This window comes from Cyprinodon variegatus, unplaced genomic scaffold (genome assembly GCF_000732505.1).
Source record: "Cyprinodon variegatus isolate N-32 unplaced genomic scaffold, C_variegatus-1.0 Scaffold180, whole genome shotgun sequence".
In the NCBI taxonomy this organism is placed as follows: domain Eukaryota; kingdom Metazoa; phylum Chordata; class Actinopteri; order Cyprinodontiformes; family Cyprinodontidae; genus Cyprinodon; species Cyprinodon variegatus.
The window spans coordinates 948,865-966,865 of record NW_015150633.1 but is presented as its reverse complement, the minus strand read 5'-3'; the positions used below and the strand labels follow the sequence as shown (position 1 = coordinate 966,865).

The following is an 18,001-nucleotide window of genomic DNA, read 5'->3' as shown; positions in this document are numbered from 1 at the left end:
TAACCCCAAACTGGATTTAAAGAACAAGGTTTTATTAAACAGATGGAAAAGGAAACATTTACATGTCTGATTTTCTTTTCTCACAATGATGGATTTTATGGTAACATGAACCAGTTTTAATTATGCTGCTCTAGTTACAAATGTTGGCCTCAGTTTGTACATAGATGTAAGTGACTCAGACTGGCATTTGATTGGTGAACATTGCTGCACTGATAGAGAGGTGGACAATCATGCTAGAAGATTAGCATTTTATTCCTGTGAGTGATTCTGAGTTTGACGCAGAGGTCATGACTGAAAAGCACTTTTGTAGCATCATTTCTCACAATCAAGGCCGTCAGTCTTTTTTGGTCTAATTTGGGATGCAGCCACGTGATCTACTTGCCAATTTTGCTTTAGAGCTATGATGAGCCCTAATTTCCCCAGACGTCAACTCTTAAGAGGCTTCACTGACCACCATGTCTCTGACTGCCTGGAAAGCTGCAACCATAGAGCTCAGCTGGATCTTTTCATCCGTTCCTGAGGCCAGCCGATATCTAAAGAGATGTTACATTATGAGAAGAGTGGTTTTAGCAACAAGTATTTATGCAATTAGTAGTAACGATTTATACTCACTCTATATCAGCTAACTTGATCAGCAGGCCAATCCGAATAGCTGGAGGAAAGTCCACTTAAAGAAGGAAAAACAATTCAGATATTACATTTTTGTGAGCAAACAGATTAGGTGGTTTAAATCCGTGACAGTGAAATGGAAAAATACCATAACATACAGCTTCAGGCAGCAGATAACATACCCTTATTGTGGCCATGAATGGCTTTTAATGAAGTGATGGAAATTTTCTGCTTTCAAAGCGGATGGACTATAAAAGATTTTAATGTAATGTCTTAAGAATTAAGAACCTCATCCAAACGGGACAAAAAAAAAAAAAAACCCCAGACTCAAATACATCTAATCCACACTGATACTTGGTGAAATCCACTGTATCAAAATCTTTTTTTTTTTTGCCGATTACAAGCATCAACATCATTCTGGTCTAAGATTTGACAGCATTTTCTGGCAGACAAGCTCATTAATAGGGAAACTAATGAATAGGGACAACAGTTTTAAAAAATGGGTTCATTTCTCAAAGCTTTAGCTACACTGACCTCTGCTGGCCATATGCCTGCAGTCTAATTAGGCTGGTCGTTGCAGTTTTGATTTTTTATTTTACTGTTTATACAAATGGGATCTGAAAAGTGCTAAAGCTTGCTTAAACCTAAACCGGCAGGGTAATGCACGTTTTTTTAAATGGCATCTAGATGTGGAGGATAAAACAAGAAAATAATTTCCGACAAAGGATTAATAAAATGATTCTGAAATGTATCCAGAGCCTCAAACTGTTTTTAAGGCACTTTGAACGTAGCTTAATTACTAAAGCCAGTTAATTGACTTTAGCTTTTTTTCAGAAACCAAGGATTGACTGGAATTCTTGATACAAACAGTCTTTCTTTCTTACAGAGAATGGTTTAAAAGAAGAGAGGAAAAAGCCGTCTTTATAAGAGAACAATGGCTTATTTCATACAGCAAAATACTGCAGAATTTACTGCAGCATTCATCCCACTACAGGCTGGTGCTGCTGTACTGGTTAGGGATATTTTCCTGGCACACTTCAGACCCAGCAGCAACAGCAGCCGACCAGAACACAGTATCAGTGCGCAAACATCCCTTTATTGCTGCAGGGCAGCCTTTTCCTGATGGCTACTTTCTGCAGGATACCGCATCCCATCATAAAGCTCAGATGATCTTTTACTGGTTTCTTGAACAGAACATGTATCGTGTACGTACAGCCGACATATCTGCAAAAACCGTGTGATCCCATCAACTCCAGGCAGCTCTGTGGTACCGAGAGGGCTCAACTGGGCATTACAAATTAAAAAGGGAGATTTGGGGGATTTCATGGAGCTAATTTCACCGTCTCAGAGTTTAGGAAATATCCATCAACATCAAGACCAGTGACTGACAGTAAGAAGAACCCATCAGGTGATTTATTTCAGGCAATAAATCAGCTGCTGCTTGTGAAATCTGACTTCCGCTTTCACATTAGGGGGAACATCCTAGAAACCTATTCTTACCAATTTTATCCATTCCAAGCCATTAAATATAAATTTTTATTTTATTTTTGGGGCGACGATTTAAATAAAACGTGACATCTAGATCTGAGCAGTACTTCAGCCTAAAAGATAATGGTCTGTTGTCCTTACTAGTGGCATTTTAAAAAGGTTTTTTAAAGAGATTCAAATCCATCTAGAACCATATGAAGTGATCAAAAAAGTGATTAGGTCAAAGGAACTTAAATTAGATCAAACTGAGCTTTTGTGTGGAATTGTGAGGTAGATAAAAATAAACCATAAGACCAAAAGTAGTACTGTAGTCTACTTTTACATCAAAATGTTTATAAACTTGAATAAGTTCCCACTGTTTATCTGTAAGGTCTAACATCTTTCATAGGGTTTAGCGGTACGTTCAAAGTTGGATAAAGTATACAGATTCCAGCATCTATTCCAATTCATCCAAAAGGTATTCTTTAGGGTTGGAATGAAGATTCCATGCAGGCCAAACCTGACACACGAGGAGCCATAAGATTGGAAAAATTTAAATGATTGATTTTAACATTTTAGTGAAGCATTTATATAAAACTGGAAATTCAAAATGTCCAGAAAATGTTGCACTAGCAGGTAGAAACAGGAGCTGTTTTCTATCTTACCTCTGTGGATGAGCAGATGCACCTCAGAGAGAATATCATGCAGAGCCAAACCCTTCAAAGTCTTCAGCTCCAGAATTTCTTCAAAAACATTGTTAAGAGAACACAAGCTACTGATCAAAGTCATCTAAAACAAATGCATAATACATTTTCAGCAAAGTGAACCTTCATTTAAACTTAAGCTGTCATGATAATCGGCCTCCATATTAACTGTAGCTTCCAAGGATACGTTTATAAGCTGAAGTAAAGTCCTTGTTGAGGCACCAGTCCAGGATGTTGGCTATGTCTGAGCGGAGCGGGTGGCCTGTGCAGGTATACACTGTGTGTTCTGTGACCTTCTCATACGCCATACTGGTGCTCTGAAAGCACAGACAGGCCCAGCAGAGTTTCTATTAGAAGGAAAGATAGGGCCCCGCCGAGAGCAGCAGTTATCAGCTTTTTAGTCGTACCTGCAGGATGTTGAGTGATCTTCTCATATCACCTGACGATAAAGTGACAATGGCCTTCATTCCGTCTGAACTGACATCAATGCTGCCAAATAGGAAAAGGAAAACAAATAAAGATCAACTGTAAGTTTTCAAGCATATCGTCTTTCTGTGGGCGACAGAAATGCAATGAAGGCTTATCTACACTCGACAATCAAATCTTAAGCGAAACCCAAATCAAAACAATGAAAAGAACTTCAGCTGGAATATTAAATGGGCCCAATGGAGGCATCACCAGTTGAGTCATGTGTTACAGGCAGTTATTGAAGTGTCTGACAGCGGGTTAGGATCCGGTACAGACGGCACATGGCTTCACAGTAACAGATGCAATTTAAGTGGGCAGAAACGGTGGACTGCCAAACATGAGGGATAAACAGATGCAAACATACGTTCCTGTTGGGAGTTTTCATCCGACTTGTGGAAGAGACCATCCCTTCAGGGTATTTAAAGGTATAGTGGAGGATTTTAGTGAATTTTTTAAAAGACCCGCCCTCTCCACTTAAAAATAAAAATGCAAATGCACAAACCTGTACTTGCTTCCGAGAGGGAACACCTGTTAAATGCACTAGAGCGTGCACGAGCCCATTTCTCCTCGTGCACGCTTTGTTTAAAAGTTGCTGGTTGCATCACTCATACAAGCTTACTTTCCAAAAGAAGATTAGCAATTTCTCCACTAAGTGAAAATGGGGATGAGCACATAGGACAGCCTTATGTAAACATATCACCAGAATGATTGACAATTAGGAGGGCCACTTATTCTGATGATCCACCTGGAAAAACAACATCCTCCGCTATACCTTTAATTTCTGTTAGTCAACGTATGCGTATATTTACAGAGACTAAACTACTGCTTCGCTAAAAAAAAGAGTAACTAGTGCTGAAACGACAAGGCGGATTAACTGTGGTTAATCTAATATTGAAATAATCAACTGATTTAGTAAATAAATAATTGTTAACTGGAGTAAAAATATTGAATGTTTCGTTTGCTGAAATAACAAGCTACTTAGAGCTTTAATTAGGCCAAAACTACAAAAGATATTTAAAAAATTGCATAAGTGTAAATAAGCTCTATACAGACATAGTTTTATCTGGTTCCTAATGAGCTTTTGCTATCTGGCTTTTAATTGTTTAGTCAAACGTATAACAAATTAATTGTTAAAATTAATTCATGTAAAAATAATCTAATCACTGTGTTAAAAGCTGGACGAACATAATCCTAAAGTGACACTTTTTCCATCTCCACAGTTTTCTTTAGTTTAACAAAGCAACTAGGTAGATGATTATTAAACCCAAACCAGTAACAGAATTCAGGACCAATAACTGCTGGATGTTTTCCTACTTCTCTTGCTGGATAACGTGCTCCAGTCGAGGGATCATCTGGTCCGGAGACAGAGGGCCGAAGCGGAACCTGGTGCAGCGAGACTGCAGGGCTGGGATGATCTTGGACAAGTAGTTGCAGATGAGGCAGAATCGAGTGTTTTCTGTGAACTTCTCAATGACTGAGGCAGATGGAGAGAACAACAAGAAAAAAAGGAACCAAATATCAGTGTGGCCATTAAAGGAGAAATATAAAATAAGATTTAAAATATTTCAAAGCCCTGTAATTAACCTTTTTTATTACATACCAATTTACAAATAGTTCAATAAAAATGCCTAAAATGTATTTCAAATCTCTGAATTAAAGAGACAGAATCAAAATACAACACAATATTTGCGCTTTGCAGAAGATAAATATTTAAAAATTCCAAATAAAACCTTCACCTTCAGTGCAAATTAGGGCTTTAAATCTGCCAAACATGGCAGTTTTAAAAAGCACAAGCAGGCAGATACATTTATTCACAAGCGGCCAAATGATGTGCTCAGTGAGGCGTGCAAGCTCACAGAGGGCAACGCCCAGGAGAACAGATGGCTCACCTCGTCGCAATGCATTCTGGGCATCCTGGGTCATAGCATCGGCCTCATCCAGTATCACCAACTTGAATCCCTTTCTGAGAGATGAGAGGGATCCATAAACAGGAAGGCGCTCATAACTCTACTTTCAGTTATTTAACATCTAAACTAAGTGGAAGCATCTGCTTTTAAAAACAGGGAGCATTATTTACTTGAAAATAGTCCTGGTGCTGGCAAAACTCAGAATAGGACCTCGGACGACGTCAATCCCCCTGTCATCTGATGCGTTGAGCTACAAAACCATATCAGCCACATTAGAAGGTTAACTCAAAAAGAGGGCAGGTCTAATGATTTAGAAACCACAATATCAAGTGAAAAAAAAAATATTCAAACACACCTCCAACACCATGGAGTTAAACTCTTTGTCCTTGTAGAGCTGCCTTGCACAGGCGAGGATCGTGGACGTCTTTCCTGTTCCAGGGGGGCCGTAGAACAACAGGTGGGGAAGCTTGTCCTCACTGATGAATTTCTGGACTAAAGTGTTAAAAATAAAAAATAAAAGTCTCCATTCAGTTTTTTTTATTTTATCCTCTTTATACAGACAACCACTGGCTCATGGTTTTTAACTCTAGTGGGGTGATTAAATGACGAAAATACTCACTGGTGCTCAGAATATCTTTGTGTGAAATCAAATCATCAAGCGATTGAGGTCTGTATTTTTCAACCCTGGAATACAAAAAAAGATGCAAAGCTCCCATTGTTATTTTCATTCACAGTTAGCCTCTTTAACAAGCATTACGGCCGAGGATGTTTGCAGGACTTGATGCACTAAATAAATAAAGCATATAATGAAAGTAAGTTCAACTGAAACAATATTTGAAGTTGAAACAGCACTGTATGAAATCTTAAGTTTAGTTTATACTATCCTCATTTCCTGGGGTATAAATATAAATAAGCAAAGAGCTATTGTGCTCTGCTGACTGGAGATGAGCTTGCTGGAATATTCACAACAGCAGATCTAAACTTGTAAAAAAAAAAAAAAAAAAAAAAAAAGACTCCAACCAGCCGATCTAACCCTAACAACCAAGGTCAGTACAAGGTCACTCAAATGTTTTTTCCCCTCTACTATGATTCTCAATTTGAACTTAAGCAAGTCATCATCAACTTTTATAAACGGCTAAAATAAGGATCCACGTTTTTCACTTCTGTTCCAATTATTAAATCTGGATATCTGCAGATCTAGATTTTTTTATCAATACCAGATCTGTTTGATTTAATGTTATCATGATTACTCATGATTTTTAGGAGATTTTTTGTCTTAAACTTCTCTCTACAAGCAAGTAAATGTATGACTTTACTAATCTATATCCCAAAAGGAAACTTGACATCAGTCAGAAGAGCAGGTCATAAAAACAGTAAATCATGTTAAAAGGAAAGATTCCCTCCTTAAACGAATATACATCTATAAGGGTTCAAAAGGACTATATTTATCAAACTAAAGAGATGGCCATAAAGATGTAAACTTTTCCTGCAGTTCAAGATATTTTATTTTAATCTAACTTAAGGTGATCATCAAAAATAGATAGGACAGATCTTCCCCTTATGGATCAGGGCTGTTTTTTTTTTATACACAATCTAGAATTTTCCTAAATATTAGGATAAATAAGGATATTAATATCAGATTGCTGCATCTCCCGCTGAAATCAGTCAGCCATCTGATTGGCTGATTTAAAATATGTGTAAATAAGTGACTGTTTGTGTTTTCACTGATCCACCTGATGAATCCCAGGACCACTGGGACATTGTTAGTGTTTATTACAAACAAGTTATTAATGTTTTTGTCAATCCTATTTTAACATCACACAGTTTAATAAAGTGATAGACATTTTTTGGCCATGCATTGTTAACATGACTCATAATCAGCAGATTTTTGCGTTTTCTGCTTCATTGGTGCATTTATGCCTTGAGATCTCATGGACCAAATGCAATGTCACCCCCTCCATTTGTAGTATTTTGTTAATAAACAATTCCCAGTTGTTTAATTTGAGACCTACGTAATATTATTTATCATCGTCACTCTACTATCTAAACAGAGAAAAGAAAAAAGAACAAAACAATATTGGCTTAAAAAAAAGGCCCATAAAAATCGGCAGCACATATGAGAAAGTTATACTAATGTCAATTCGGTATCAGTCATAAAAAAATCCTGTATCGGTCCATATCTAGTTGATGCATTTTAATAAGCAACAAGGAAAGCTACAGGATGAATTCAAATGGGCTTGATGGAAACCGACAGTTAATATTTATGCTTCTCATCCGACAGTTAATAATAATGTTTCTCTCAGATACAGAACAAAAAATCAAAGTATTTAAGGTTCAATTTTCTGCTTTTGGAAAAATATGACATTTTTATAGTATACATCAAAAGCGCTCACGTCTATTCAAGTGAAGTCCCAAGAGCTACCATTGTGTAACTTTTATATGCATCTCTTCTCTAACACACCAGAATCTAAAGGCTCAATCCCCTCATTTAGCTCAGCCGAGGCATGGCAAAAAGATCTCAATTGATTCAGGTGTGTTATTACAACTTTTATGCTCTTTTGTACTATGCACTTTTTTCATATTGACTGTTGTATTTCTATCTTTAATGGTATCTTGCTTTAACTCTGCCCTTTATATTCTATATAAGCTACTGGAACCAGAATTTCCCTGAAGGAGTAATCCCAAAGGATAAATTAAGTTGAGTCTAAGTCTAAGCTAAAAATGGGCTGCATCAAAAAGTTGCAGGATAGTAGCTCTTAAAGCACACCTGGTATAAATAAAACATTTATTTTGATGTGGTAAATATCTTTACAATTTTGGGGGTTTAAATAAGAAAGAAAGAAAGTAAACATGGATTGTTTATCTAAAGGAAGGGATGGATGGATGGATGGATGGATGGATGGATGGATGGATGGATGGATGGATGGATGAGCAGAAGGATGGAAGAATAGATGGATAGATGGATGGAAGAATAGATGGATGAGCAGATGGATGGAAGAATAGATGGATAGATTAATAGATGGATGGAAGAATAGATGGATGGAGGAATAGATGGATGATGAACAGATGGATGGATGAATAGATGGAGGATGAACAGATGGATGGAATAATGGAAGAATAGATGGATGGGAGAATAGATGGATGGATGAATAGATGGATGGATAAATAGATGGATGGATAAATAGATGTTGACGATAATATGTTCAAGGATTCTGCACGTTTTTCTTTTTCGAATAATACAGAAATTCTGAGTTTAAGTAGCGAATAACAACAAAACCATTAACCCCAACACTTATATATGAACACAAAGTATGTTTGAACAGTGCTCTAGAATAAACAATATTTTATCAGTCTCTAAACATATTTATAAAAGTCCACATTTGAATAGCGGCTAGATAAACTTCCTGCTGAAAGTGAGCAGCTTGTTAAAACACACCGAGGATGTTAGCTAGCTAAAGCTAATAAACACTAGCATGTCTGCAGGAAACATGGACTTTAAGCTCACCATGGTAGATTCCTGCTCTGTAACTGTCCCTTATTTGTTGACGCCATGTGTTTCGGTAACAGTGAAGGAGATGATTCGTTTTATCAGTTGCCAAAGCTGTCCTGGTTATAGTTTAATTTTAATGATGGCGGTTTGCCGCGCTCACTGAGGAAATGAGCGTCCATACGTCACGGCGTACAGCCAATTAGCGGAAGCCTTTCTGTCCCCGTGGGCGGGGCAACGCTTGCACGTTCTGCACTGCAAAAAATGAACAAAATGTTACATACATTATTATTACTTTTTTTTTATTGACCCCAAAGTATTTCCAGAACAAATAGAATACTTCTATAAGTCGATGTAAATAATCATAACATTAAGGCTCACATCAAAACCAAGGTTTTATTTAGAAGTGTGTTTTATTAAACCAGCTCCAGACTGCACACAAAGCTGAAATTACTGAAGTGGTACTTTAGATGAAACATATCAGTTTTTTTTTTTTTTATATAATACTTTGAAAAGAGTTATTTTCTGGCTATGTTCTCTACATGTAACAGAAATCCCCCAAAAGCATGATGAGAATGATTTCTGTGTGGGGCCCATAGCATCATGCCTTTTCCTGATCCTAAAACAAAAATTAAATTTTCAGAACAGGCTCAGAAGGAATCCCAGTGCTATGCTTATCTATTAAAAATATGATTGGTAACTATTTTAAATATTAAAATTCTTCCCAATCACTATTTTATGCAAAATGACTTATTAGTGCTCATCAGTCCAACAGCTCACATATAATGGTCTGTGGATGAGGTGCTTATTAAAGCCTATCCTCATTTGAAGGAGCAACCTATAACTTAACACATCGTTTGCTTTATAGAACTGTATCGAACGAGTAGATTCAGTGTTGATTTAAAACTACGAGCCCTTTGAATGCCAAGGCAATGGAGCTAAATGTTAAAAGGTTTAAAACACAGGCTATTTGTCAAATTGTTACAATGTTTCTTGATATCATACCATGAAACAAAGGCCTTTTGACCATTTTAATGATTACTTTGTAATCCTATCCAGCATTCATCCATTTTTTGTCACGCTTATTCCTGCTGGGGTTGCGAGGGGTGCTGGTGCCTATTTCCAGCAGTCGATGGGTGAGAGGCATGGTACACCCTGGACAGGGCGCCAGTCTATCGCAGGGCAACACAGAGACAAACAGGACAAACAACCATTGAAGCTCACACCTAAAGACAATTTAGAAAAGCCAATTAAATTTGGGGTTGAGATAAGTGAAAACTTTCTCAATTTTAATTAGTCATCCCTACTCAATGAATATTGCAGATATTCCTTGATTCCGTTATACATTTGGACTGTGGGAGGAAGCCAGAGCACCCGGAGAGAACCCACGCATGCTCAGGGAGAACATGCAAACTCCATGCAGAAAGACCCCGGGCCAGGAATTGAACCCAGAACCTTCTTTATGAACGAGGAGATGACACCTAAGGAGAATTTAGAGAAGCCAATTAACCTAACAGTCATGTTTTTGGACTGTGGGAGGAAGCCGGAGTACCCGGGGAGAACCCACGCAAGCTCAGGGAGAACATGCATACACACACACACACACACACACACACACACACACACACACACACACACACACACACACACACACACACATATATATATAGGTGTGAATGTTTTAANATATATATATAGGTGTGAATGTTTTAATTAACTTAATTGCTGTGGTAGGCCTTTCCACTATTTTTTTGATTTGGCAAGTTACAGTAGCTACTTGTACTTTTAGTTTGCAGTAATAATTATTTTTTTTAAATAAAATTCTGCAATAAATATAAAAGCAGACCTCATTACAGAAGATTTTTCTTGTAGATATTCTCAGTTTTCCATCCAGTCCTGCAGACCGAGGTCTTCTGCACTTTCTCTCGCGAGAGCGGCCCCTCTCGGCTGAGCCTGGGCGCTGCGATGCTGTTGCTGTGGGTTTGATTGACAGGAAACATGTCGGTGTGGTGGGAACGAACCGGGATGCAGCTGCTGCCAAGGGAGACAGGGAGTACCTGCATCCAGTCCACACACCACAACCTTTAAACCATCAACCAGGCTTCTCCTCCCGATCCGGCTGCTTATGATGCGCTGAGCAGCATCATCTCTCTTCTTTTTTTTTTCTTTTTTCTTTTTTTTTCTAAGGGGACACCGATGGATGCTGCGTCCAAGCGCGTCCTCCGACTCGATGTCTTTACATCGTGCCTGATCTAGCCTCCATCCAGAGACACCTTGATGATCCAGCAGGACTGAGAACTACTGTTACAATGGAGTCCACTCTCTCACGGCTCAAATAAAACCTACAGCATCTCGTTTCATGGCGTTCTGCAGGTTGCTCTGTTCCATGGGATCATTTCTTTTTCCAAATCAGTGATATTCTCGCTCCTATGATTTAATTTATTTTTTATTTTAAAAGCGCAAAAGGGGTAAAAAAAAAAAAAAAATAAATAAATAAAAAAAAAAACATCCACCGGTCGCTAAACTATGAACGAGGAGATGACAAAAAGCGAGGAGCAGCATCTGAGTTTGCAGAAAGCCTTGCAGCAGTGCGAGTTGGTGCAAAACATGATAGACATAAGCATTTCCAGTTTGGAGGGTTTAAGGACCAAATGTGCCACATCCAACGACCTGACACAAAAAGAGATCCGAACCCTGGAGGTAAGCACCGTTTTTTTTAACGCTCCTCCATCTCATCCATACACCAATAGCTGTCACCGGGCTCATTCTAGGCCACTCTGCATATTTATATGTGCTTTTTTTTTTCCTCCAGCGGGGCAACATGGCATTGTGCTGTCACTGCATTAATACGCACAGATTGATGCCAAAAAGCTATCTGGTTTTGTGCGGTGCAGTATAAACCTAGAGGCCACGGGGCTGCAGCGCGCTGTCAGAGACTTGCGCATTCTGCAGGTGGCGCGGAGAGAAGGTGGCTCTCCTCCATCAGAATAACATCTGAGGCCTATAGGCTGCCTGTGTTTACAAACCATTACCAGCGCGCCAGCCTGCGCATCTGCATCCAGACCTCAACCTTATGCAAGGCGGCCAGATTACTAAGTTACAAAATGTCGTTATCCCTTAATTAACCAGTGGGGTATTCTGTAAATTGCGTTACATAATACCCAGAATATCTCGATGTGTGTATTTTGTTGTTGTTGTTTAGTTTTGTTTAGTCCAGGGGCAGAGCTAGATGGGGGCCAGGGGTGGCCATGGCCACCCTTCGCAAATCATTGGCCACCCCTGTGGCAGAGGCGTAAGATTGGCCAGGCAATAATCAATGGCGTAACTATCAGTAAGCAGAGACTGCAGTTGCTTAGGGACCCCTGACCTCTTAGGGGCCCCGTCACTGACACCTGGTTGGCCCCCTATTCAATTGTGACCTAGGACGTCTCTTTGCAGGGGTAATGGTGTAAAAAATTCCTCTTAAACCCACATGATACTTTGTTGACTGATCGGACCTTATTTATATCACAACACACGGCAGATTTCAACATAATGGTGAGCCGTTTAAACACGACACCAACAGCAAAGCAGACAGTGGTACTTTTAATTACTATGTTAATAACTGTGTATAGTTCATTAGACGGTTGGTAAAAAATACATTCATATGCAACATATAATATGTTTCAAACTGCAGTAAAGATCTTAGAAGAACGATTTATTGGAGTATTTTATTTTTTACAATACGGCTTGGAATTATGGGTAATCCAGAGCGTAGATTAAAACCATAACTGTTACGGACAATGTGTTTGTGACGCGGGTTCTGGTGGGGTGGGTAGGCGATGGGGCTGTTGTACTTCATATGGGGCCCACCCAGATAATGTTGCTTACGGGCCTATTGTTGTGTTGTTACGCCATTGGCAATAACCAATGTACACTAAGGGGGTGGCCGAAAGTGGATAGGTGCCAGAGCCTCAGGGTCAATCTACGCTGTTCCAGTAGGAAAAATAACATGCAAAACATCCATATTTTCTAAATAAAGACAAGCTGTACTTTCCTACAGCCTTTGCTAACAAGTAGATGCATATATTTAAACATCCATGCTTTCTCAATTAAAGGTATAGTGGATATAATTCTTTAAGTTTTGAGATCTGGGGCATTCCATCATCATTAATTACTTACTTGTATCAATAAACATTCTGCATAAAATTGATATTTACAGGCACTAATATCTACATAAATGGATTATTTGATAAGTTTTTATTACAATTGTTATTTATCTATGATTTCATTGAAGACTCTCAGATGACTTCCAGAGACACATTTTCTCTTTACCCCATATAACACAAAATCTTGTTCTAAAAAGAGCATGAATTTTGTATTTATCATCTTTTATGTTGGTATATTGATCTGCATAATTAACCACAGAAAATTTTAATGTTTCGAACATTCCCCTTCAGACTATTATTGCTGCCACCCTCTATATTAGAGGGCAAAAATGGTATGGGTGGCCACAGTGGTGGCCAATGATTGGGTAAGGGTGGCCATGGCCACCCCTGGCCCCCCATCTAGCTTCGCTCCTGCCCTGTGGCCACCCATACCACCTCTAATACAGAGGGTGGCTGCAGTAATAGTTTGAAGGGGAATGTTCAAACTTATTTAACATTTAAAATTTTCATATATCACAACTACTTGACAACAGAAACACTGGTTAATCATGCACACCGATATACAAACATTAAAGATGATATATACAGAATTCATGCTTTTTCAGAACTAGAATTTGAATTATTTGGGGTAAAGATAAAATGATGTACCTCTGCAAGTCTTCTAGGAGTCTTCAGTGATATCATAGATAAATAACCACTTCAATAATAACTTAAAAAATAATTCAATGTGGATATTAGTAGAATTACATTTTTTTTTTGCAGAATGATTATTGATAAAAGTAGGTAATGACAATAGAAAATGTTCTGCCCAGAACTCAAACCTGAAATAAATTAGTCCACTATACGTTTTATTTACACAGCACAGAAGTTTTAAGTATTTAGCCATTTGTTAGCAAAGGCTGCAGGAAAGTTTTGTTTGTCTTTATTTAGAAAATGAATGTTGTGCTCAATCCTGATGGAACAGTGCAGATTGACCCTGAGGTTCTGGTGCCTTTCAGCCACCCCTCAATGTACATTGGTTATTGATTGGCCACCCCTATTAGGGTTTTCTGGCTACGCCTCTGGTTTAGTCAAAGCAGCCTGTGAAGAAACAGGCCATAAAGAGAGATAAGCTGAGTGAAAACTCACCAAGGTGCACTGTAGACCTGTGCGCAGCACTAAGGGCCTGTGAGAGTGTTTTTGGGTGATGTCTCAAGAGATTAAAACAAACACCATTAAGTGCAATGAGGTGTTCATAAAGTCAACACTGGGTATCTGTATGTGCCATCAAAACACACTCAGTCCCAGTTGGATTACAACTGAGATGCTGGTGCTAAAAATAGCCAACCATAAAGTCACCTGTGAGTGCCACACTTTGATCCCCACAGGAAAATGACCCTGGATGTAAATTCACACGCAATCATATAGCGATGTGTGAGTTTTTAAATATGGGGGATGATAGAGGAAAATTGCTTTCATGACTAAAACAGAACTATTGTTAAGTGTGTAAAACCAGCACTTAGCAGACAGGCTACAGTGTGGATAGGAATGTTTACTATGTTCACAGACAGGTTGGCAAAGCATTATGGGTGTTGGATTTAAGTCTGACCTATACTTTACTGTAATCTCAGTCTCTCCTGGTAGATCTGTTTTGAAATATTTTCCAAAATACAATGCTTTTTGTAACAAAAAGAAACAATTAGCTGAGACAAAATTTGATGGATGATTCCCCCCAGTTATTCACATTTAGTAATTATTGATATGATAAGATCCATATTATATCTACAGCCCCTATAAAAGATTATAGTAAGCCTCAAACTTAAACAGTTGCATATCTATTTTTTATAACAAGCCACTACCTGTTTTCTATAATATTTAATAATGTTGGATCCTGCAGAAAGAGATTACCGTATTTAAATACTAACAGGGTTTCTACAAGATTTAGTTCTGCATACTAAGACAACTATGATACAAAGTGCATTTTGAGTCTGTTAATGTTCAATTATCTTGTAAAGGTCTCCTGATGTTTAAATCTATTTCTAACAAGGTTTCAATGATCTTTGGAGGAGAAACAGTCCGGCAGCATCACAGCTTCTCCACTTTACGTAATAGTAAGCGTAGTGAGTTTTCACACATACATCATGCTGTTCACCAGGCCCATCTATTTGTTATTGGAAGCCTGAACCTTAGTGTCCGTGTTTATGAAAGCATGGCTCCAGTTAAAGTTCCATTTTATATTTATTCCAGTAAGACAGGAAATTATTATCCTGACAGGAGTTTAGAATGAATTACAAGCCATTTTCATATTACCATATAGATAATGTCTAATAATTGTATTAAGGCTGCAGATGCTAAGATCTCAGTTTTTGCTCCCTTTTGGTTTGAGTCCTATTAACATAACTTTTCACCATATTTACCGTACACTAAATGCAAGTTAAAATGTTTTTTGTCTATCCTGTCAGTACTTAAAATGCCAACCAGATTGCTGCCAAAAGCAATCTGGAGGGACCAGGCCTTCTCAGTAGCCGGTCCCAAACAGGAATGATTTGCTTTTGCACATCAGACCGGCTTCCTCTTTGACCATTTTAAAAATCTCTTTTGAAGTCTAATTTTTCTCTCTGGTGTTTAATCCTCAAAAGCAAGTCTGTGTTGGTTCATTTTATGTTTTCTTTTTCCCTTTAATTTTCCATATTGTTTTTACTTTTCTTACTTATTTATTTATTTTTTATTGATCTTAGTGCTTAATGGCTCTCAAACAGAGAACAATAGTCAACAACAATTGCTTTGAGAACAGCTGGCCTAGTTATTGGTGTCAGTTAACTTATATCAGAAATTTTAGATACAGGAATATAATTTGATTCTCACATTTTTGCTGATATTTGAATAATTTGTTATATCAATAATATATCAGAACACCCTCATTTTAAACTTTGTAATTATGGCTAAGAGTTTATATAGAGCAGAGATGTTTCCTTTTTGCTATTTCATGACATATAAAGACCAATGCACGTCCAAACTGCTTTACTTGAATAGCATGTTCTCTGGTGTTTTTCATTTAAAGAGTGGCTAAAAGGAAATAAGCCATTATATGATGTCAGTGCATTTATTTCCTGTAGAAACAGAAAGTTTTGGATTCTTATTTTAAAGGTCGCAGATGATCGTTTACCCCTACATTACCTAGTAACATTCAATTCATAGAAATTATCATGGGAGGAATAAAAAACATGGCATCTTATTGTTTTCTGTGAAATTTTAGATTGGATTTTCTTTAAAAAAAAAATCGATTATTGTTCTGCTATAAAAAATGCATTTATTTATTTTTCTGAGTCTCTGTCAGTATCTTTGGATTTCTCTCTCCAATTATTATAATTACCAAACTTGATGTAATTATTGTAAACTGCAAAGAAGAAGTTAAAGAAATATAGTGATTAAGAATATTTAGAAGAGCATTATGCAGGTTCAAAAGTTAAATATAACCTTTATTTTCCCCCATGCATACCCTTACAGTTGCCCCACATGTAAAATGAGTTATTCTGTATTTACTACAGTTTCCTCTATGTTCTCCGTTTGTCAGTTCATGAGAAAGCGTGAGGCGCTGCACATGTGGGCTAGTTATAAAGTCAGTTCATTTTTGAAATAAATCAAATAATTTTTTGAGTAGTTTGTGTTGCTGGTAATTTTTTATTGTGTTTGCTCTTTAACCATATTGCTTGAGGTGTATATTTTAGGTTGATGTTGTCTCAACCAAGCAATGACAATAAACACTAATTGCACTGATCCCAGTAGGTTGCATTCCTGCTGATTTAATCTCAAAATTACTGTAAATTTGGGTGAGTTATTCCCATGGGAATATTACAGATTTCTCACTTCTGTGCAGATTAAAGAATTAGGTGTAAGACAATTGTTGGTATTCTAAGTACTGGCTGCTCAATTAATTGCATTTGCTATATAATCACAATAAAAAAAAATAAAAAAATAAAAAACACAATATCCAAACAGCAGAGGCACCTTATATTTAACAAAAGTAAGACACTTACTTCCTCACTCCAGCCCTTGAGGTGGATGTGGTACACTTAAAGCGGGTATGCAGCCATAGAGAAGGGAAGAGAGTTGCAGCTAGCGTGCCGATCCATGAATGCCAGCTAAAATGAATCACTTTTGCATGTCGTGGACTTTAAACAAGAGAGTATTTAAGGCTGTAAAAACAATGGGGCCAATTATCTGTTTTATACTAAAAACCTTTTAAGAAAGGTAACTGTGTACAGGTATTGTCATTACCACAAACTTTACACAAACGAGGAATTTTACCATTGCAATAAGCATCAGTAAAACTCTTGACATAAACTTGTTTTTTTTAGCTACAATTTTAACTTTATGTCTAACTAGGGCGGATGTTCAACTTGGTAAAAGAAAAAGGTCACATTCTTGGTTTTTAGAGGCATCACATAGAGTAGAATAGACAATATCCAAACCCAGAGCAACAAGGAAATTAATAGGCTTTATTAAAATACTTAATAGAAAATGTATAGATAGCAGCGAGAGTCTTAGCAGATAATACAGCTCAATGATGATAGCACATTTGTTGCTCACTTCCTTTTATACAACCCCAGGCTGGGATTCACTGTTAATAAGGCTCTGGCAATCAATAAAGGGATTCAACAAACATTTATCAGAAACTGAACTTGATCAAAAAACAACCCATTTTGGTTTGCTCTAGACTGAATAACCATTACTGCTTCCTACAAACTCCATCTCAATAAGTTGGCATTCTAATATTTATAGTTTTTCCATATTCCTGGAAATATGTTGCTACATTTGTTAAAAATATGAAATTTGTGTAAAATCAGACAAAAAGGCATCAATGTGAAGAGAGTAACATCATGAAGTGTTTCAGTTAGAAGAGATTTGTTCTAGCAGATAGACACTACTTTTGATATATTAGGCTCTGCTCTGCTGATTGACTTTTTATATCCAAAATATCTATCAGTCAGTTACTCTGCATGGACTATGTCAATCCAGGGTTGTTGATTGTACATTTATATGATTGTGAAACTCCTGGTATTAATTAATGGCAATAAAAAGATCACTAAACGCTTTCTTTTTCTGAAATGTTTGACCTAAAATCACAGTGAAAATAAAAAAAAATAAAAATGTTGGAACTGTAAATTTACAGTCATATGTTTATACCACTGCTTTTATATATATATATATATATATATATATATATATATA

At 37.4% G+C, this 18,001-nt stretch overlaps 2 protein-coding genes across 5 annotated transcripts in view; one reads left to right on the top strand and one right to left on the bottom strand.

The window, feature by feature from the left end:
* Positions 1-15: 15 nt before the first annotated feature.
* On the bottom strand, positions 16-8,837 carry rfc5 (replication factor C subunit 5). Its single transcript, XM_015378859.1, has 11 exons — positions 8,661-8,837; positions 5,775-5,839; positions 5,511-5,647; positions 5,326-5,405; positions 5,138-5,211; positions 4,563-4,722; positions 3,188-3,269; positions 2,968-3,097; positions 2,742-2,819; positions 613-667; positions 16-533 (listed from the first exon to the last, which is right to left on the bottom strand). Exons 1-11 carry the CDS (start codon positions 8,705-8,707, stop codon positions 434-436), a joined length of 1,008 nt encoding a protein of 335 aa, XP_015234345.1. The 5' UTR covers positions 8,708-8,837; the 3' UTR covers positions 16-433.
* Positions 8,838-10,547: 1,710 nt separating this feature from the next.
* ksr2 (kinase suppressor of ras 2) overlaps positions 10,548-18,001 on the top strand; it is a 171,688-nt gene continuing 164,234 nt past the window's right edge. For 3 of the 4 annotated variants that reach the window (XM_015378853.1, XM_015378854.1, XM_015378852.1), the window contains exon 1: positions 10,550-11,342. In XM_015378853.1, the coding sequence (XP_015234339.1) occupies positions 11,169-11,342 (174 nt within the window). In that variant the 5' untranslated portion in view covers positions 10,550-11,168. Of the gene's footprint in view, positions 11,343-18,001 lie in introns of all 4 variants that reach the window. The other variant, XM_015378855.1, reaches the window with a different exon arrangement.